Here is a 22,141-nt window from a genome sequence, read left to right on the forward strand (position 1 = left end):
TGCCCATCAATGACACTACAGCATTTCTCGCATCGCCAGGTTCCAGTAATCACCAGCTGATTATCCCAAACCCAACTGTATTCACATTAGGACTTACAGGGCCACTTCAGAGAGCTGTTGCTTCGTCAAGTTGAGTGGGTGATTGAAGGCGGTGATCCCATAAGCACTAGGGTTTTTGCCTTGCTGCAGGTTGGCCCGAAGAATGGCATTGTTGATCACATTCAGGAAGGAGGCAATGGCATGCCAACCCTTGTTGTTGAACCACACCTGCAAGAGACCACATCAGTGTCAAAAAGGCATCAGGTATACCAGTTTTCCCTCTTGAAGTTCTATCTTTTAATTTGTATCTTATAACTTCTTTCTATCTATTTCCAGGTACTTTGCTCAGGGACTGCACATATAGTTTGACCAATAACCATCAGAGGCTTCTGGAAGGAAAAGTACGCCCCTCGAAACAAAAGCACTGATTCTGCACAGAACTCCTTTTGGACTTCTGACTTTTGGACTTCTGACTTCAAAGTAGAAACAGATTTCAGGGAAATCAAGAATAATAAAATCTGTATTTTCTCCACTAGCAAATAATTGAAATGTAGAGAGCTCTAGCCTGCACAATTGCCTATGGCAAATTGCTGGGGCTTGGCTACTTAAAAATAACCCAAGGTTATCAGAGTTTTAAACAGAAGGCAGAGCAGTGAGGGTGGCTGATTTACCTTCACATTGTTCTTTGTGTCCAGTCCTTTCATGAAACTTGCCAAGTTGTTGAGAAACCGATCACCAGAACTCCCCTGTAAAACAGTAAAAAGACAGTTACTTCTTCTTTAACAGTACCTTCCCTGTTGTCCTGGACTCTGAGAATCAGACTAGTTTTTTAAAACTCTAACAGTATTCTTTCAAATCTGCAGCCAGAATCTTCAAAGACAGAGGTGGTAAGAAGGCTAAGAAAGCGCAGCTTTCTTCTTCCCCTATACCTTTCTGCAATCCCAGTAGCAGAGGTCAGCCTTAGGCCTGTTCTTTTTTTTTGTTGTTGCTGTTTTTTTCTCTTCTGCCCCAGGGACAAATGTTAACCAGGACTGCAGGTAACCTCCAGAGACAATGGAGCTTAGAGGCAGTCTCAGAAGAAAGCAGTAGCCCAGATTATTTTCTGAGGTAGGACAGACTCAGCACAGAAGCACTGAAATGAGGTTTTAAAAGAGCTAGCAGCAACTTATTAATTCCCTTAAGACAGCCCTCCCCATCCTGCCAAAAAACACTTGGAGGTGGCCTTTATTTCCACTGTTACTTCTACTGGCTTTCAGCTGGTGTCAGGGACAACCTGTTCTTTAAAAGGAAAGGTTGTGCAAGTGTCAGATAAGTGTGGTCCTGAGCCTTTTGCTGCTCTCAAACACTCAGACTGGAAAACCTCACCTCAGAGCTGATGGGCAGAAGCCACTGGAATTCTAACTAACATACACACTCTTCTCCTCTTACAGTTTTCTAGTCATCTCCCAAATAACAGAATTTTGTCATGAGTGCAACCTAGATTTATGGAAACAGCTACTCACCTGTGCTAGCTCCAAGATCTTCTTCACCTGTTTAATGGCATCAGTGACTTCATTGCTTGGAGGAAGCACATGGGAACTTCTGGCTCCCAAGGAAAAGCCTCCATACCTAGGAGCACAGATAGAGTTGAAGCACAGACCAAACTACACATTCAGCTCCAGAAAAGACCACTTCTCCCTCTCTTGTTGTCTCCTTTTTTTGCACCATAACTGAGGCAAATGTCTCCAGTCTTACAAAAAGAGTGAAGTATAATCTTTCCACACAGCTGTTGAGCCCTGCTGTCTCCTGCTCCTTATTTCTGAGGTTAAATACTCAGCTTATGACTACAATGCTCTGTCTGCAATGACACAGACAGTCTTTATTGAATGCAGCTGTCATGCTGCCTGTGCAGGCAAAGCAGGGCATCTTCCTGCTTCCCTTGGTTGGAAAAACAGTACCTCCTATGGGACAATATTGCTATTGCAAATCTTTTCAAGCCGGTACTGCTCTCCACATAAGGCAGCAGGCTTTTCAGCAATGTTCCTTGGGGTTGTTCCAGCTTATCCTTAACAGTGCCCCCCAGACATTGAACAATTGAGAGTCACATATAATGAACTATGAAGCAGAGCTAATCTGTCCTGAGCACACTGTTTAGTGGCTAGTGGACATATACAAGTTAGAGAAAAAGCAGTAACTCACCTGAACTCATTCACCCAGATTTTGTTCTTTAAACTGCCAGGAGAGAAAAGAAAACAGATGTTATGTATGGAATAAGAGACAACTGCTACTAGTGCTTCAGGCACAGCCAGGGAAGAGTACAGTACACCCTCACATCTGGCACATACATTTATCACTCTACGTCCACCCTGGGTAGGACTCTGCATCTCTGGGTATGCACCCAAACTTATCCATCACTCTGCCAGCAAGGCTCAGGACATGCCATCTCTGCTCCCCAGAGCTGCCATGTCATCACTATAAAGCAAGAACATTTGAACTACGTGTGGATCAGGATAGTTTCAGCTGAGTAAGTCTGGCCAACTGCTGGAAAGTATGCACTGCCCAGGACTATTTGTCTGAGTTATGCAGAATCCTATTGACAGCAAGCTCTATTTGTTGCAGATGTAGGAGACACGATGTGTTTATCAGTTACCTTTTCCCAATGATCTGTGCGTAGGTCTTCACTAGATAGTCTGATATATTGCGACCTGTGAGATTCTGGAGGATGTCAGCAGTGTCTTGTTCTCGCTGGCATCACCAGGGAAACAGAGATAAATGCCCATTAGAAAATACAGCAACCAAATCAGATAGACTGTGCTCAGTGCTGCCCTCAGTAACCAGACTCAGCCACTCTGCTCTCCAGAACCATCTCTTACTTCAGGACCACTAAGATCCATCCTACCTGTGGGGGTGGCAGTCCGCCTGCACCAGGGGGACACACAGGTAGCATCTTCTTGATCTTCTCATTGCTGCACTCGCAAGATGGAGAAGGGTTCTCCATGCTCCAGTTGCCACTCAAGATTTCCAGGACTGAGTCTGGGACTGAAGCAGTGGTCCATTCCTTCTGTCCCACAGTGCAAGGAGTGTCTCTGTGGTAGGACAGAAGCGAGGCAAATGCACTTTTAAAAACAACAGTGGTGGCTTTTGCTTAATAGTAATTTAAGTAACAGATGCCACTGTACTCAGGACAAGAAGCAGGCTGCAGTTCAAACAAGGCTTGATTTCACAGAAAAAAACAGCTCAGAACAAAAGACCAGGTTCTAACAAATCCTAGCGTTAAAGTGATTGAGTCTGCTCATACTGAGCTGTACTGGATACTCTCCCCAGTCTTACAGCAAACAGAGTGCTTTACTTCAGTCCCAGCACACACTGCATTTAGAGCTAAGAGAAGATCACAGCAAACAGCTGCTTCTTGGACGGCTTCTCTGCCCTAGGGACATCAAAACATAGCTGTCCCTCAAGGCAGCCTCAGAGGGCAGATGAGTTGCAGCCTTCTCCTAGAACCCACAGCCAAATAATTCAGCTCCTATGTCTGACAAATTACTTCTCCGCAACTGGTCAATGTTTAGGGCAAAGGGTTCCAACGTCCTTCTCCACTGACCTAAGATGATGAGCAGTGGTTCTTCCAGCCTAAGCACAGACTATCCCAGGCTGTATATTCTATCTGCACAAGCAACCCAGATCTTCAGTTATTTGCCCAAGGCCATGCAGCAAGACAGTGTCAGAGCTTGGAAGTAATGCAAACGCTGCCGGCTCTCCATGCTGTCTGCTGGCATTTGTGGGGGTGTTAACCAGGGTTTGTAGTGCACTCAGAAATAGGACTGTGTGAATAGCTAGTCAAAAGCATACAGCAACACAATTAGGTCCTATTCTTAATTCAGAACCAAACAGTAATTTGAGGGAGAGACTATCATCTTTGCTCCTTCTCTGTCAGTGAGGACTTGCACTCGGATCTCACTTTCTTGCCCTGTGCCAGCAACTTTCCTGAAGGTTCCAAATAGAAAAAAAGGGGAATGCAAATATAGGCCTTTTGGTTTAAATCCTGCCCTGGCTATGCTTAAGTATCAAACCTTGAAGCTGGCTTAATCCACTGAATGACCAGAAGCCAAGGCTTGGCTTCTCCTGGGAGCACTGACTTCTACTTACGGGATGGAGTGTCCTTGCATACAGCGTGTTCCAAAGCCAGGTTTATTGAGAAGGGCATCCAAAAGCTTCTGAGTGCCTGCATCTTCTGGAGCATCATTACTATGGATACAGCAGAGAAATATCACCAGGTCAGTAGGATAACAGGCATGCAACAAAAACAGCAGCAGAGCAAAGCTGAGAACACAGTGAAAAGCCGCAGGAAAAGAACATAGGTAGAAATCAAAGTATACAGGACACTTGGTCTATGAGCACTTGTCTTTGTTTTTTGTGTGTGCACAGTATCACTAGACTCATAACACCATGAAGAAATTGAAATGGCCTTGCTAGTAGTTAGGACAGGTATTAAAAGGTTTAAGAAAAAAGTACTATGATACCTTTAAAATGTACTCCTGCACTAATCACAGAAAGCAAGTTTAAACAATCAGATAAGGAATTCAGTACTCAGTAGTTCAATTCAGCAGAGGAGAAAAGAATTTTAGGATTTAGCATCAATTCTGAGCCACAAGGAACATACCTAATAAAAGTATACTGCTCATCATACATCCAGGGCTGTAATTCCAGGCTGGGATACTTTCCAAAGGGAGGAACAATCAGACTGAACATGAGAGCAATACACACAAAGACAGCTGGCAGCACAATCTGAAATTACAATCAGAGAGTGAGCCTATTTTATTAAGGTGAACATTCCAGAGGCATCATTAGCTTCAAGCGATTCAATTGCTCAAGACTTTTCCAGCTTCCAAATAAAATCTTTGCTACAGGACTAGAGGGAATGCCCTCAAGTTGAGTCAGGGGAGGTTCAGGATGTCACAAAACATTTAATCTCTGAATGAGCAATCAGGCACTGGAATGAGCTGCCCAGGTTGGTGGTAAAGTCACTGTCCTTGGAGGTGTTTCAGAAACATTTAGACGTAATAAGGGACATCGGTTAGTGGGGAAATATTAGTGATGGGTGGATGGTTGGACTGGATGATCTTAGAGGTCTTTTCCAACCTTGGTGATTCTGTGACTTACCAAGGGCATCTCTAGACATCAAGGCAAGGTTTATCCTCAGCCTTGAACAACTCAGCCTCCACATGCTAGAGACTTTGGATCTGAACCTCACCCGCATCTTTCCCGTGCAAGAATAGCAGGCAACCATTTGGTTGTAAGATTTTCACTTGCACAAGCCCCCTTTCTGTTCAGATATGTTAGTGCAGACCAGTTTTGGTGATGGGATCTTCTCAGGTTTTCTTTCTGCTTTCAACCCTTAACAAAGCATGTGGTCCAGAGCTGTCCCCTTTGAGGGAACCTTGCACATGTTGGATGATTTTACCTGAGCAAAGAAGCCCTTCCGGCTTCTCTTGGCAATAAGCAGTCTCTTCCACAACAGAGCCACGAACTGTTGCTGGGAGAGCTTCCAGCCCTTCATCTGGTAGGAACCTTTCCCATCCATGCCACTGAGAAGGTCAGTCTCTCTGGATTCTGCTAGCAAGAAGCAAGAAAGAACTCTTAATTGCAAGCCCACAAAGATATTCCCTCAGAACTTCTGTACTGAATTAACAAAGTGAAGGCTGGACCAACAACTCTCATTTATCAAAAAAGAGAGCAACAAGCAGAGAAAGCAACAGAAATTCACAGAACAGCATTTACATCTTTATCTTTCTGAGTCTTAACAGGAGGATGGAACAGGCACCTGGATACTGCATTGCCCATGATTTCTGAAGGCAAATAAAACACTACTCCTTTGTCACTCTCAGCCTTGTAATCTGCACTATTTGTAATGTGAAAGAGTGTTCACAAGAAGAAAATAGGCTCGAGAACCAGCAATACCTGGATCAATGTCTGAATCATTAGGGTCAAATGCATCATCTTCTGTAAATGGACGAAGGCAGCTCTGTCTGTCTCCAAAGGCACGTCTGTTCCTTCTGGCAGGCAATGTCCCATCTGAAAATAAAGCAGTAATGGTTAGCTGAACTGCATCCATTTATCTCCAATTAGTACCAGAAAAAGCAAAGCAATACCATTTTCATTTTACATGACCTTCCATCTGTGGACTGAGAAGCTGAGTTGGAGTGGTTCCACTCAGGAAAAGCTAAAACCATGACTGCTACTCTGCGAGGTCATATGCTTTATGCATCAACTTTTACATTCTGTCCTAGAAGTTTCTTCCAGTGCTGTGGATACTTATTTATTTACTTTTATTTAGCCATGGAAACTTGAGGCTGCTCTCACTCAAGGAAAATACTTGCTTAATATGCATGTGTAGCCAATTATAGTTTACCAGCATTAGTATTCCAGGAAATGCTTAAGAGCACTGAGCTACCCTCAGAAAAAAGTCAGACAGCACTGTGATTTGGCCCTGCCAGTAATTTTTCCTACTCTTCAGAGTAGATGGTGTCACTCAAATTCACAATACCTCAAACACTAGAACCTCTCCATGTGAGTAGGCAGAAAGCAACAGTACACAAACGCACTTAAAACATACTAAGAACAGCTGTTTTAGGTCATTAAAAAAAAATCTCACTGCAGAAGAGTTCCAGTTCAGCCACAAATAAGGACTGTCACACCAAAGCACGTGTCACTGTAAAGCTGGACACACCTCTATGTAAAGGTCACTCACCTGTTCAAATATAGTTACTGAGGCCAGGAACACTCCTCATTTGATACACCCATTAGATTCTTTCCTGCCCAGGAAGCTAAAGCCTCCACTGTGACCTTACTGTTGTGATTTCTGGACTTTGTCAGCCATGTGCTTAAACTAGTGACAGTATCTCCCCCTTAAATCTCCTTCAACCCCATAGGAAACAACAACACTCACCTGAAGTTTCTGCATCCACACCACTATCATCAGCCACTTTGAGGAAGATCTGAAAGACCATGGTAAGTGTCAGTTAAAATTAGAAGGGAAGCAATACTGTGATGACTCCTTCAGGAAATGCCATGAGAGAGCCCAAGATTGATGTGTGCAGCATGAGAACAGATACAGGGTTTATTCCCTGGGTTATGGGAGCATGAACTTCCTCTCTGGCTTTCAGAAGCATAGCCTGAAACTACATAGCAGCTGTTTCTCCTTTCCAAAATCAGTTCTCAGTATATCTTTAATACAAGCTATTTCCTATGTCTGAAAGAGATTTCAGTGCTAAATTTGTCAGTTAAAACAGTCACAAGTAACAGTCCTACACATTCCTCTGACAAGGGCCTACAGCTATTGGGTTTCTCTAAAGAACAATCTCGAGTATCAAAAATGCATGCTTTCAGGTAAGTGCAGTATAAAGCACCCCTAAAAATACCTCAAAAGTGTTTACACAGTCATTACAAACCAATCTGGGGCTAACCTTCACATAACATCTCAGCAGTGTGCAATTGAGTACAAAGGACTTGTGCTTGCCTGTATTACATTTCCATTTTTAATGCACACGCCTTAATGGTACAGAAGAGAATCCATTTTGGAGAGGAGCACAGAGCTGCCTGCTCCACAACAAACAGGCAGATATTTACAGGAAGACAGCCTTCTTCTTACTTTTGCCATGATTCATTTTCCCTAGTTCAAGTGGAAAAAAGAAGCCTAAGCTCACTCACCTCCTCCAAAGTGGTCTCAGAAATGCCATAGCTGGAAATCCCAAGATCAGATAGACGGTCATCAATTTCATGGAACAGCTCAACAAAAGCTCCCTCTTTAGCAGCTTTGTACGGCAAGACATAGGTTAACTCATGACCAATGTCCTCAACCAGTCTTGCCTCCGGGACGTGTTTTGTAATCAGATTTGAAATTGCAGAGACATCTAGAAGAAACAAAGGAAAAGGTAATGTTCATCTTTTTACTCTGTTCATCACTTGGAAAAAGAGCTTGGTCTGAAAAACCCCGTCAGAAGGAAAGGAGGCAAAATGGGACAACTTTGGAAAGCAGCTCGTTTCTATGGAAAATATGGGTTCTTCTTACATTCAGCAAAGGCTTGGACCCAAGCCTGGCTATTGCTTTTATTTGAAGAATTTGAGAGATCTTTTACATGCTACTGGCAGCCCTACAAGTTATACTGATGGCAGGTGTAGTAACTATACCATCTTCAATAGTCAAAATGAACTCAAAGTGGCTTATTAGACAAAAATGTTACAATATTTATGGATTTAAAATTACTGTGCCTGTGATCTTGATAAGTAAGCCTCTGCATTGCTACAATAATTGGACAAAATTAAAGCTATTGTTAAAGGTCAAAGAAAGAACAATGTTATCACAGGGACTGAATACCATACTCTTTTTCCAAGCCTCACCTATCGTCAGGGTGTCACTTTCATGGTCACTGCCAAGGCCTGCATCAGAGCTGCTCTGGGAGACGCTGTCATCCTGGTCACAAAAGAGGAGATAACCAGTAAGAAATGTTAGTTTAGTTAGAAAATAGGCATGTCTGGATGCTATGATCTTTGTAACTCTAAGCAAATGTTGCAGCATGCCAGCTACTCTACAGAAGAGTCTGAAAGTAAACTGCTTTACACAGCGCTAAAATACATACAAGAAGTGCCAGCAGTAGGCATAAGTGTTAGAGAAGTGCACATTTCATCTATCCTGTCTCTCTCAAACAGCTTTGGAAACAATGGCTTTGAAAGAAACTATAATGGAGGCATGCATTCCACACAACTGTTTAAGTAGATGCGGTCTGCCATAGTACCTATGAAAGAAAGCAAACCTTCTTTTAAAGAGATTTCTCTTCAGTACATTCTGGTATGTAAAATCTTAACTGCTGCTTCCTATAAGTCTAAAATTTCACACATGAAAAACCAATATAACCAGGAAGAGTTTGCTGTACCTTCTTCAGATAGGACACTGTGCTGCTGCTGTTTCGACAGGAGCTCAGAGAGGAATCCACATCTTTCTTGACAAGGGTCAAGTAATAGCCTGTTCCCAGTTGGTTCTTCAGGAAAAGAGAAGAACCAACGCAGCAGAGCTTGCCATGAGAAATGATAGCAATTCGATCCCCCAGAATGTCTGCCTCATCCATGTGGTGTGTGGAAAGAATGATAGTGCGGCCTGGAAGAAAGCAAAGGAAGACACTACTGTCAAGTCAACTACACTTGTGTTTCCAAGCCAAGAAAGGCCATTACCATCTGGGTTTTGTCATGAAGGTGAATGGGAGGTTTGTTTCCAAGTTGTAGTTTGTTTGAACAAGGTTAGTCCTATGGAAAAGAGTCACAACTGCTGTCACAAGTATATTTTCCCCACTATTTGCACATCATTGCCACACTCAGCTGAAGTAGGTTAACTCCGTATCAGCAATCGTGGCTACAGTAAAACAGGACAGTGCTGCACATAAGGCATGGGTTTGTCTTTAAGTACCCTGACAATCCAATGAGGAGTTTTGTTCAGTGAGCTCTGACCTGAACTGGATGAAAAATGAGGACAGGTGAGAGCAGAATGTGCTTATCCCACAAACTCTTTGTTCCTTTCTCAGTGCAGGCAACAATGGATTTGCAAAGACAAACTGCTACTTTGGGAACAGTTGTGAATCAGAGATTCATTTTCTTTTGCTTTTCACAACACTGTTTCACTAGGAGTACAAAAAAACCCCACATACCTTGTCTATACTTCAGAAGCAGCTCCCATATCCCTCTCCGAGAATAAGGATCCACTCCAGCTGTGGGCTCATCCAGAATGACAACTTTGGAGCCACCAACAAAGGCCAAGGCAACTGAGAGCTTCCTCTGCATGCCACCTGAAAAACGCAACAAGAAAGAGGGGTTCAGGCTGATGCAAAGAACAGAAGTGAGAGCAACACAGTGGAAATTGAGCTCTCCAGGAAAAAGCAAAATAAAGCACTGAGAAGACTGAGTGCTGATATTGTTTTATGCCTTTAGAGTCTCATCACCTGCAGGACAAAGATTAATTCATCAGGATAGTTTTTCCCAGTGGAGCACAATTTCTCTACAGGAAACCACATTACAACCCCTTTATAAATGAATCATACGTATCTTAACATCAGCAGTACCACATTCCTCGCTCAGAGGAAATTTTGAGGATCTGGAGCATGTCTCTAGAAGCTTGAGCTGAATGAATAGGTGCCCAAGAGATTCCCCTCCAGTGGGAGTGTGTCAGAGGCAGCAGTGACACTATACTTCATATTATACTCTTCAATACGAATCCAACCTGTGACAATCTGCTCTCCCTTACTAAAGCCAAATGTGTTGATAGTTGAGTCAGAGACAAAACAGTTCCAGTCCTCAGATACCTGGGACAGATTGATACACAAATCCTGGTATTCCTAACAAAGGGAAAGGACATCAACTGAAAAAAAAAGCCAACGTAAGAAGTGCATGGTGTTCAGAAGGGATTTTTTCGTTAGGGCAGGTAGCAACAGAATGAGAGGAAATTGCTTTAAACAGCAAGAGGGTACATTTAGACTAGATATTAGGAAGAGATTCTTTGCTGTAAGGGCGGCGGGACTCTGGAACAGGTTGCCCAGAGAGGCTGTGGATTCCCCCTCCCTGGAAGCATTCAAGCCTAGGCTGGATGGGGCTTTCAGCTACCAGGTCTACCAGGAAGTGTCCCTGCCTTTAGCAGAGGGGTTGGAATTAGATGATCTTCAAGGCTCCTCTCAACCCAAATCATTCTAGGATTCTATGAAATAGGGGTCAAATTACTTGAAGTTTAGGGTTTGAGCCACCTTCACCTAAGCCTGTAAAACCCAAATATTCTAGTAAGCATTTGGAGAACATATATAATGGGTAGCTATATTACAGGTACATAGATTCAGATTCCATGGTATGAGGGAATGCCCCCTGTCAAGATTGAAACAAATACAGAATACTCAGAAAAAGTGATAGTTTTTTTTACAGTATTAGATAGCATAAATATGATAAGGATTGTTAAGTTTACTAACATATATGATGATTAGATATTTAATAAATAGCTGATTTTTTCAAGTGCCTAACTGTGCAGTAGCCTGTATATCTGATTGGAGGATCCAAACAAGACCAGTGATGCAGCCTCTATCAGGCCCTCCCTGATAGAGCCTTTCTGAAGCTGAGGGAGCTGCTGACAAATGTAAAAGCTGATGAACCTACCAGAGAGTTTGCTTGTCCTGGCTTTCAATTTGTGAGGCAAACCAACGTCCATTGCCATTTGCTCCATTTCCTCTTTTACCTTCTTTTCTGGCAACCCTTTGAGCCGAGCATAGAACCAGATGTGCTCTTCCACAGTCAGCCTAGGGAACAAGAGCAAATTCAGGGCACAGATGTGAGCTGGAATTCATCCTTGCATTAGCACTACACAAAGCATATTTGTTTGCTTAGGTAAACATCTTTTAAGACTGAGTTTGTTGAAAGCAGCTACAGATTGGGTACGTTCAAGTCTGGGCTTGATTTCAGAATGCTGCTATTCAGCACTAGTGCAAATAATACTCCTTTTAAAAGGCTCAACAAAGTAACCATAACACCCCAGTTCAGCAGGCAGTGTTAAACCAAGTTAACTTTAGTGTAGTGGATTTCTTTGAAGAGAGGAGAAAGATGAGATTGAATGCTCATGTTAATAATTCATAGGCACATATGAACCCACTAACGATTAGAACACTCTTATTCCAATCTCACACCACCCTGCTGTCTGTCACCATTCACACAGCTAAAGATACACCTGTCTTAGCTCAAATAACACTAGTGTTTCCTAAGGAACCCAAACTTTCAGTAGCAGCACCCCTGCATCACATGGATGCTACTCACAAGTCAAACAGCACATTGTGTTGTGGACAGACACCCAAGTTTTGCCTGATGGTGCTGAGCTCCGAGCGGATATCTTTACCCAGGATGAAGGCAGTACCAGAAGTAGGGGGGAATAAGCCAGTCAAGATGGACCTGAGGAACAAAAACAGATTCCAGCACTAAGAAGTGGCTGCTGTACTTGATACAACGGATGAGTGAAGAATGAGAGAAAGCCTTTGGGAGCTCCCGCATCAGGGAAGTAGTCCAAGAGATACATATTACTAATGGATGAAAAATTGGCTCCAGTGGTTTTAATGCAGTGATCAAAGCACACCCCATGGTGGTGCTTGAAGGAAATATCTTTTTTTCCTCTAAAAGCTTCCCATCCTTTCAAGCTCAACTCATTTCCTTTCACTAGTAAGTCAGAATCACAAATGAGATTACTAAAAAATGCTGCCAGCAAACGCATTCAGGCACAGCCTCAACCTGAATGACCTCCAGTTTCAATCCTCTGTATCTGTGCATCTTCTAAACAGTTGCACAATTGGAGAAAGTCAGCAAAGCTCCTCTCAAATCAGTGAAGCACCTTCAGTGGAGCTGCACTTCACTTGTACAGTAGTTACATCGTACTGACAGGAACAGTAATATTTAGAGGCAGTTCCACCAGATTAAGGTATTACATTAATCTTACATGGTAGTGGTTTTCCCTGCTCCATTATGTCCCAGAAATGATGTGATCTGCCCTTCGTAGAAATTCAGTGTGAGACCATCCACAGCAACCTTCTTGCCATCACGATAAACCTTCACCAGGTTCTGAATGGAGACACCAAGACTCAGATGCATAGGCTCTTCCTCCTTGCAGACTAGAAGGAAAACAGAGCAAAGTAGAAGGGGATATGATGGGTTTTAAAAACATCATTTAACTGTGTGGGAGTTCTAAGAAACATCACACTCCCCTAAGCCTGTGGAGATCCATGCAAATGGAAATGAGCAATGTGAGTAATTGACCACATTTCTTACTCAGTAACAGAAATATTCCACATAATATCCTTTTAGTTCTTTTCACTCTACAGATTGCACCAGGAGCACAGGAATCTCCAGTGTCACTACAGTCAACAGAAACTAGAGGAATTCATAGATCCGAGGCTGGAGTACCTGCTTGGCGAAGTATCTTGGCTTTCTCTAAACATTTGATCCCAAACTGAGAACAAATGGATAACCAATTTCCACCTTAGCCAGGCTGGTACATCTGCCCTTAAACTCTCCTTCCAAAACAGGAGACCTGCAGCTTCCTTCAAATCCAGTACTTACCTTCTGAGGGCCCCTTCTGGTCAGGATGAAGGTGATGCCTGTCCTGGGATTCTTCACCAAACCAATAGGATTTTGTGAAAGGAAAGTACCAGGGTCTGGGAATTCCATACTGGCCTAAAGAGAGAAAAGCATTACAAGAACTCAGCTGCAGCTGGCCATTTTTTCATCCTAGTTTTCAAAGCAAAGGAAGCATTCCACCTTCCACAAGCCTCTAGGCTAGGCAGGGCTAAGATGATCTTTACTGCCAGCCTTTAGAGTATACGCAATCTCTTTTCTGGAATTTTCATTTTAGGGTTAGAGGTTCTATTCTAGAACTAGTACGTGTGGTGCTAATATCATCAATGCTCACCCCTCTCCACCCTCCCACACCCAGCCAGCAGTGTCTGAAGTATTAGGAGTTTATAGAAAAGAGCTGAAATGCACCAAACTTCCTGGGACTAGCTTAGCCATCAGCACAATAGGGCACAGCTTCTGTGGTGGGAAACAGGGGCAATAGTCACTGATAGAAGCTTGCAACAACAGGTCTGTGCTAGTGGTATGGGATTTTAATCCATGATCTTTCTGCAGCTCTGCTTAAAAAAGCATTTGTTTTGCATCTTGTCAAAGTAGTAGGACATGAAAGTGTGAAGTTATAACCCTTCCCACTGAAGCAAACCTCACCTGGGAAGACAGACTCAATGTACCAGGTCATGACCCCATAGAGGAACGTGTCAAACAACATCATCACAGCAGATGTGGTGATGCTAAAGCCATCTTCTTCTAGTGGGCTCTCAAAGAAGTTGTCCCACTGAACACCAACTCCCTGTTCTTCAAACAGTGCAAAGTACTCGCAACCAAAGCCAAAGGCTACAGGTGACAACAGGCTCTGCAAATGAGAGGCACGAACAAGACACATGTTTTTCACAGCTACTCAATAACTGGGCACCTCATCTAGTGTAGGGCTCAAGGACACGGTTGAGAGGCCCTAGAGGAAAGGTCAAAAGTCCGAAGATCATGACTAGATCTGCACAGAGGAACTGCAAAGCTGTTTTTGTTCTATTCAAGAAAGTAAAGCTTGAAACTTCTGGTGGACCGCTCTCTAGAAATTAGTTTGTTTTCCTACTCCTTCCATTATGCTTGGACTTTCACACAAGGCAAGATACCACTAGGTCACCCTTCCCAAGCAGATAAGAAGCACTGCGGAAAAGGAAGTCAGATAACTCCTGCAATCTTGCATATCTAGTCCTATAACAGCACAGCATACAGAGAGACCAAGGGAGCTTAATGTAGCAGAATTACTTTCCTATCTAAAGCAACAAAATCTTCCCTGCCAGTTCTATTGTCTCTTCACCCAACTTTGGTAGACTCTTACAAGGTAAATCACCTTCCCATTGCTCCCTACCCACTACTTATTAGTGTCCAACTAAGAGTGATTCAGTGCCACAGTGGTAGAGGCCCAGTGCCCTGGACAGTCTCCTTAAGACTTACCGCAAGGATCTTGAGTGAGAAGCTGACATAGTCCTGCCAGGCAACACACAGCACATAGGGTAGGTATAGTGTGAAATACACAATGCCTCCACAGGCAGCTGCCAGGTTAGCCCTGGAGAACACGGTGCTGATAAGAAAGCACTGCAGGATGGTCACAATGCCAAAGATTGAGAGGAAAACGAACACCACACTAGGGTCACTGTAGGGTAGCAGATTCCCCATCTGGAACAGAACAACAGGTACATCAGGCATTGAAAGGGCTTTCTGATATGGCTCTAGTACAAGGAGGCCCACAGCACTACTTGCTAAGAGGACTCTGGACTTGCTGCAATTTGCACAACAGTTGCTGACTAGCCAGCATCCACCACCTCTTCCCCAGTGTGCCAACAGAGGCCACTGTATACCAGTGCTCTGGATTCTGCTGTCAGAGATCAAACTAGGGAGCTCACCTTGAGGATCAGCACCAGCAAACCCGCACTCATGAGGAGAGGGATGAGGCTGCTAATGAACCAGCTTAGCCAAAGGATGCCATTGTCAAGGCCCATAATCCTCATCGTTTCCTTTAGCCGGGCTTCTTTCTCATACACAATGCCCTTAATTATCACAGCCACTGAGTAGATCCAGGCTAGAGTCATGAAGAGAGGCATAGAACGGCTCATCACACGCAGAAATCTGAGAACAAGAAGGGGCCAGGAGAACAAAGTGAGAAACACTAGTGTGACCGTGGGTACCTCTCAAGGGCTAGCGAAGTATAGCGATTGATAAGGCTTCACTGCACAAAGCAGCCTAAGTGCATGCAGATCATGACACAGCATCAGTGTCTCACAACAGTGTGAGGCTGACGGGTCTACAGCACAACACTGGCCCCAAGCAGGAGCCAGTTGTAGTTCCAACTCCATGGAGCCGGTGTAAAGAGCTGCTTTTCCTGGGGACTACTCTCAACTGTCTATAAACCACGACATATCCTAAATCCTCAGTGTACCATACCAAAGCCCAAATTCCAGAAGCCCACCGATTAGGGAAGATGAGATCTGCTCCCACACTAATAACACAGTAAGTCATGCCTGAAGAGTGACTAAAGCCCTGCCTCCCAACCCAGAATGATCCCGTAAGCTTCTGAAGCAGCCTGTATACATACATGTCATCCACATAACATGGATAAGGCATCTGCTGCACATAAACTCCTGTCTTCTTTTCTGTGCCTGTTTGCACCCTGATGATGGCCTGCTCTACCACGTCCTGCAAGTAGGTAAAACCTCCCCACACATAGCGCATGTCCTCAAAGGGGTCAGCACGGGGACCAGGATCCCAGTACCTGCCAAGAGAAAAAGATGTTTCAGTTAGAAATCATCAAACCCTGTAAGAAATTCTTCGCAAAGCAGCCTGTCATGTCTCACCCATCCTTAATCTTGTTGGTCCTTTCCACATTGTCAATGTCCATGCGTATTTTGTATTTCACGTGCTGAGGGAGCTCTGTGCTGTTAGGAGCAATTTCAGTGAAGACAACACCAGCCCAGAACCTCCTTTCATCCAGAAGCTCCAAAGACTTATTTATAAGCCGGACTTCTGTGGCCACAGGCTCCAGTTTGTCCAAGTTGACACACTAGAAAGGGACAGATTTGGAAGTGTTTATGGGATCAGGTTAAACCAGAACATACTGTAGGAAGGACAAAGAACTCTGTAATACCAATGCCACACCCAAGAAAAGGCTGCAGTGCTGAACTACTTTGCAATGGTTCACTCTAGCTCAACAAGTTGCTAGAGATGTCATCTTATACTGCTTACTGGTCACCCACCAGGCAAGTGTCACTGGCATATAATCCAAACGTCTTTTCTGGACAAGCAGTTAGAAAGCATTATAATGGTAGCTATAGGATCCAACCCAAACATCCACTTTCATATTATTTTCCTCTGTTAACAATAATCAAGGTGTGACTCAAAGCCTCTAAAAAGCCAGTGGAGAGATTACCAAAGCCTTTGGACCAGGCTTCGAACACACCAAGTTCTGTTTCTTTTTGCACTCCTCTGCCAAGGTGACTGAAGAACAAGCAGATAAGTTTCATTATAAGCTACATCTTCCTCAGCTTCAGCTGCTAGCTCCACTGTGGGCCCCAGCAAAAGAAGTACGAGCTGATACATGCAGCCATTTTCAGTTGCTCAGTAACAACAGAGTGGGAAACCACATGCCACAGCCAAAGCAAGAGCTTCAAGAACAAACTCTAAAGTTAGGTTCCCACATCTATATTAAGATACCTGAATAAATGGTATTTTCTAACACACTGTGCACTCAGCCCCACCAAGACTGGTAATTTTCAGAACAGGGACTGACAAGCACTGACCTTCCCTTCCCCGGAGCCACCCTTCCCAGTGAGCAGAATTCCAGCTGCAGCTGTCCCCAGCTCCCTGCCACACCACAGCACAATCTTACCTCCATGAAGCGGGAGATGGTCTGAATAGCTCTATCTGTCTCATTGAAAGCATCCACCCAGGTGTACACCATTCCATTATCTGTCTCAAACTCTTCTGGATGCTTTGACAGGAAATGGGCAACATCCTCCACTGTCCAGTTGGAAGTTGGCAAGTGCAGGTCCCAGAGATCCTTGCTTTTCAGCAGCGTCTGTAGTTGTTTTTGTCAAAGGGGAAATAGTTATGTTAAGAATTACTGTTGAATCTCCCATCTTGTCATGAAAACGATTATTACTGTCTTTTGAAAAAGTACAGGAAGCCTTGACATTACACTGGAGGTGTCCCAGCAGACAGGTAGTCTAATTTTTGCTGTCTGCTTTGTCTCCTTGCACTGCTACTCATACCCTTATTTTATAGTGTGAGTCTATTTCTCCAGAGTATTTCTCCGGAGTAGGTCAGCCTCCGGGGACCGACAGCTCTGGGTACCTCTTGGTCTTGCACGCCACGAACAAGCTGTTAGGCACGCTTTGCAGGCTGGCTTGCTCAATGTCCTGCCTCACCTTTTCCATGGAGAGGGCAGCAGAGAGCCACGCACAAGCCTGCGCCGCCCAGGCCCTGCTCTGCCCTAGGTGGCAGCCTTGAACCGGGCTCATCGGGCAGGAGAGAGCTGAAGCAGAAAAAAAGCCCCATCCATGCTTTCCCCACTTCTCACACTCTTTGAAAACCAACCGGTTTTCAAAGGCAAGTTACAGAGAACCAAGAAATATCTTCAGAGATGCTTCTGGCTGACCAGTGATTGCCAAGCTCTGCTCGCCTCTTTGAGCAAGTCTCTGCTCCCCACTGGGATGGAGATGGGGAAGGCACAGAGGGGCTGAATCCTTCAGCTGCTAAACAGAAATACCAGCACCAAAGGCCAGGTGGCTTTCTTATGTGTTTTTCTGTTGCGTCACTGACACCAGCTAAAACAGCCTCCAACAGCAATGATGACCTGCCTCTCAGCTCTCCCACTGTGAATAGTGATGTTTTTATCTGTTTTAGCTCCCAGTTTCTCAGAGGATGTGCTATGGTCCCACCACACGTATATGCAACACTCTGAAGTCTGAGCTGGAGCGCTTGGCACTAAAGCAGAACTGAGACCTGTCAGCAGCAATGTAACAGCATATAGGAAGGCAGCACTAACTGTAAGGACTACAGCTGAACCAAAGGAGAGGAAAAAAGCCAGCACAATACAGAAAACTAAAAACTGTAACCAATAAAAACAGGAAATCGAATTTTTTGCCAGAGTGAAGAAGAAAATGGAGAGGTGAGGGAGCTTTCCCATGAGCAGCTGTTAGTAAGGAGCCAGAAGGCACCAGGTCACATGGTTACAAAAACAGAATCACAAATTGGGAAAACAGATCAGGCCAAGCTGACAGAGAAGAGCATACAAAGAGGAAATCCAAACAAACAGGATAGGCCCCACGAGCTCCCTTCTTTGCACTCATCCCTGGAGGCTCTCACTCAACTCTGACTTGCAGTGAGGGCACCACACTTGCAGCCAAGAGGCTCAGCCTCATCATCCCTGAAGCAGCAACAAAAATGAACATCAGCTTGAGATGGGGGCACACATTGTTCTCCCTGGAGTTAGCATCGGGCTGCAAATGCCTGAGATCAGTGAGAAAAGCAATTTCCTCTACTTCTACAGAATGAAACATACCCAACCATTTCCACAGTCCAGAAAGCTAGGAACTGACAATCACCCAGCAGTACAGCAGCCTCAGGGACTTGCAAACAACAGATAAGAGCAGCCCTAAACAGGCTGCTGTATGTTTTAGCCTATCCATGTACAAGTGACCCATGCTGCATCTCTAAATCTAGCAGTATGCTGCCTGCGTACTGCTGAATCCATCAGCTGCAGCAGGCAACTGCAAAGAGACCCCTACCACTGTAACAACAAGCAAAAAAAAACCAATGTTATCAGTCAAGTCTGGACTCATTTGAAAAAATTAAATCAATAAAACCCTCAAACAAGTAGGAATATTGATGCAATTGCAAACCAGTAACTGAATCCTGACTCTGACCACACCCTTCAGCAAACAGTTTGGGTTTGATTCTCACCTCTCTTGATGCCAGCATCTACAGAACTAAATTTCATAAATCTAGCAGAGGCACAGGAGTAAGGAAAATGATGACACTGTTATCCCTAGTATGTCCCATTCAAGGGGAAGTGCAATGGGACCAGTCAGAGACTATTCTGCCCATCATCACGATTGGAATAAAGTAAGAATGAACTTCAAGGCTTAAGACCTAGAGAGATCTTTGTGTAACACCCACCCAGCACAGAAGTGCAAAGACTCAGAATTACAACTGAGGGAAGGAGTGTGAACATAGCTTCTTGTACTTTTAACAAATAATACATACTTTACACCAACCGCAATGCTCTGGGGAGCCAACAGACAAGCAGAAAGCATGTCAAATCCAAACAAGACACTCAACCCCTTGTTCATGATCTTGTAAGCATGGCGTATTGTGAAGCGATAAGTCATAGGGTGACGTTTCCTCTTTCCCTGTGACACCCAACTATTACTAAAGTGTACTATGCTAACCCAAAAAAAGTTTTCACAAGGTTTGTGCCAGATGATCACCAGGCATCTAGGTTCAGTTCTGGAACAATAATCATTCAAATCTTATTGCACTCAGTAGAGCCTGAGGCCACACAACACTTTCTAGGATCTGATCTAGGCATACGGTAGCTCACTTTGTTGCTATCATGAGAGCAGCTGCTGTAGAGAGCATTTTTTACAGAGGAGTGCACAGCATTGGCAGCTGAACCTGTCACCAACTCCACAGGTCCACAGTTTACAAAAATACCATCAGCCAGATATTTATAGAACATCAGAGAAACAGTGTGGAAGAAACAACACATTTCCCCACAGAGGTAGGTTAGAAACAGCTGTTAAACACACTCTGCTCCTGACTGTGGAAAGTTGTTAAGTGGAGGAGAGCTCAGCACAACACAAGAATGGTACAGTCACAGCTTGTTTCAAAAAGAGGGTCACATGCATACTATCAACAAAGAAGCACTATCTACAATAAATATTTTATCACTGACTGCAGAAAACGATGCTTGTGTTTCTGGTAAGAACAGCATACTGACCCGAATCAGATCCATTTCCTGACTACTTTCCATAAATGTCCAGATCTTTGGGCTTATCTCCTCCCACATCCCCCCGAGGTCACGAAACACTCCCAGCTCCTGGAATGTCCTGTTCACCTGTTGGCAAAGAAGAGAGGAAGGTTATTTCCAAAACGTGGCTCAGATCCACTGTGGCTGAAAGGGTGTGTTGACCTACCAAGTACTGAGTGTTGCTTATACTCAAACAGCAATTCAGCTTCAGCAAGGATGGGAGTAAGAAAAATCTTGTGCACAGGGAAGGAAAAATACAAAGAGAAGTGCCTGTGACTGAGTAGGGCTTAAGGCTTGGTGGAGAATGTTTCCTGCTTGGAGATGAAGGGCACACAGAGGCAGCCTCTTCTCTTTTAACAAAAGAGGGTCTGAGGATGTTTGGGGAATTAGAGAGAACATTAGGTAAGCCACTATCAGAAATGATTAAGGATTAGCTGTCAAGCAGGCAGTGGAGAAGACCCCTCATAGTTTACCAATGTCCTTCCCAGTCCTATATCCCACATTAGAGTTGCAAAGTCTGTGAGAAATCAAAAAGCACCACTAAAAATATTTCCAGCAAGATGCAGAAACAGATTTCAGGCTGGCTTTTTCTCCTTGAGCCTTTGACAGCAAATGCATGGGAGGTGAGAGACTAGGGACACTGTGCTTTGTGGACAATCCTTTCTAGGCTTGCATTTGGACTGAATTTAACACAGAGCAGCTTAGCTGTACAGTCAGAGCACATATCTCACACTACATATCAGAGGACAGAGTTAGAGTTACCTCAGCCATGATCTTCCTTATGGCTGGTGTGTCTGGAGTGTACAAGACCTTCCCAATCAGCAAAGGCTTCAAAGCCCGCCAAATAATTCTGGAAAGTGGGCTGGATTCCAGATTCTTCATCAGCTCATTGCAATAGGGCGCTGAGGAGGAGAGGAAGGGGTGAGCAGCTGAGAAGCACTGTGACAACTGCAGGAGGCACATGCCCCATTTGTGTGCACTTTAAAGTTATGCTGACAGCAGAACAGCAGAACAAAAAACTTCTGCTGCTGCTGCACAAACCCACAAAATGCCCTTTTCACCCTAAACTTTCACAGTTTCTCAGCAAGTGCAGAGAATCTGCACAGTCTCTACCAATAACATCCATACTTATTTGCACAGCTTATGAAATACATTCATTGCATGACAGAGGCAAAATCTGCATAGAAAAATGACACGTTTTCAAAGGCTGCATGTGACAGTAGACCCCATTTCACAGCAAGTGTCCAAACAGCCTTTCCGGATTCTACACAAGACCCTTGAGAATCCCCTGCATCTTGATACCCTCCCTGTCCCTAAGAATACATGCAGAGAGCAACAGCTGGCTGCTCAGACAGCACGTATATAGTCTTCTGAAACAATAGGGTATATGCTGACCCTCAAGATCACTTGTTTTCATCAGTGCAAGTTTGGAAAATAGTAGTCATTGCAGCCATAGAGTAGATGGGATGTTTTGCCATGACAGGGTTACACTTACTTGTGGAGTTATCATAGAAATTAGTTACATCATCTTCAGTGCTGTTGCCTCCAAAAAGTGCTTTGTAATTGTTGTCCTCATACCAGTTGAGCGATTTAATCTTGAGCCCTCCACCTTCAGGGTGGCCACACACAATACGTGACACAGCCTGGTAGATTTGTGTAGAGGAGTTTGAGGCATTCACATTGGTCAGGAACATCACCTCTTGTCTCATGTCACTCCAACTCTTCATGCTCAGCAGCTGGAGAACAAGGGGGAGAAGAATGGAAATGGGGATAGGAACTGGATTACTGAAGGGAAAAAATCCTGTCATTTTCCTTCAAATTACCCATCTGTTCTTCAACCTTACTGGATGCAGCACTAAAAAGGAGAGACCAGGGAAAGCATGTTTCCCTCCATTACAGTGGGAAAATGTAAAGTCTCTTCTTTATTCTAAGTTTTCTCACGCAATTTTCTGCGCGATTCCTGCT

At 44.1% G+C, this 22,141-nt stretch overlaps 1 protein-coding gene across 3 annotated transcripts in view; it reads right to left on the minus strand.

The window, feature by feature from the left end:
- The window catches only part of ABCA1 (ATP binding cassette subfamily A member 1), a 90,750-nt gene that overhangs the window by 11,901 nt on the left and 56,708 nt on the right, over positions 1-22,141 (minus strand). For 2 of the 3 annotated variants that reach the window (XM_042822778.1, XM_042822777.1), the window contains exons 9-36: positions 21,672-21,912; positions 20,939-21,078; positions 20,147-20,263; positions 17,033-17,221; positions 16,002-16,207; positions 15,743-15,919; positions 15,054-15,276; positions 14,605-14,826; positions 13,798-14,002; positions 13,138-13,251; positions 12,518-12,689; positions 11,848-11,979; positions 11,197-11,336; positions 9,711-9,848; positions 8,946-9,166; positions 8,413-8,485; positions 7,723-7,925; positions 6,962-7,010; positions 5,974-6,087; positions 5,477-5,628; positions 4,676-4,800; positions 4,162-4,260; positions 2,918-3,104; positions 2,669-2,763; positions 2,218-2,250; positions 1,542-1,647; positions 711-785; positions 98-267 (exon numbers count right to left, since the gene is read on the minus strand). In XM_042822778.1, the coding sequence (XP_042678712.1) occupies positions 98-267; positions 711-785; positions 1,542-1,647; positions 2,218-2,250; positions 2,669-2,763; positions 2,918-3,104; positions 4,162-4,260; positions 4,676-4,800; positions 5,477-5,628; positions 5,974-6,087; positions 6,962-7,010; positions 7,723-7,925; positions 8,413-8,485; positions 8,946-9,166; positions 9,711-9,848; positions 11,197-11,336; positions 11,848-11,979; positions 12,518-12,689; positions 13,138-13,251; positions 13,798-14,002; positions 14,605-14,826; positions 15,054-15,276; positions 15,743-15,919; positions 16,002-16,207; positions 17,033-17,221; positions 20,147-20,263; positions 20,939-21,078; positions 21,672-21,912 (4,118 nt within the window). The remainder of the gene's footprint in view (positions 1-97; positions 268-710; positions 786-1,541; positions 1,648-2,217; positions 2,251-2,668; positions 2,764-2,917; positions 3,105-4,161; positions 4,261-4,675; positions 4,801-5,476; positions 5,629-5,973; positions 6,088-6,961; positions 7,011-7,722; positions 7,926-8,412; positions 8,486-8,945; positions 9,167-9,710; positions 9,849-11,196; positions 11,337-11,847; positions 11,980-12,517; positions 12,690-13,137; positions 13,252-13,797; positions 14,003-14,604; positions 14,827-15,053; positions 15,277-15,742; positions 15,920-16,001; positions 16,208-17,032; positions 17,222-20,146; positions 20,264-20,938; positions 21,079-21,671; positions 21,913-22,141) is intronic. The other variant, XM_042822779.1, reaches the window with a different exon arrangement.

The sequence above is a fragment of the Centrocercus urophasianus genome, unplaced genomic scaffold, assembly GCF_019232065.1.
Source record: "Centrocercus urophasianus isolate 14NV4802_14NV808 unplaced genomic scaffold, USGS_Curo_1.0 seq_21, whole genome shotgun sequence".
NCBI lineage: Eukaryota > Metazoa > Chordata > Aves > Galliformes > Phasianidae > Centrocercus > Centrocercus urophasianus.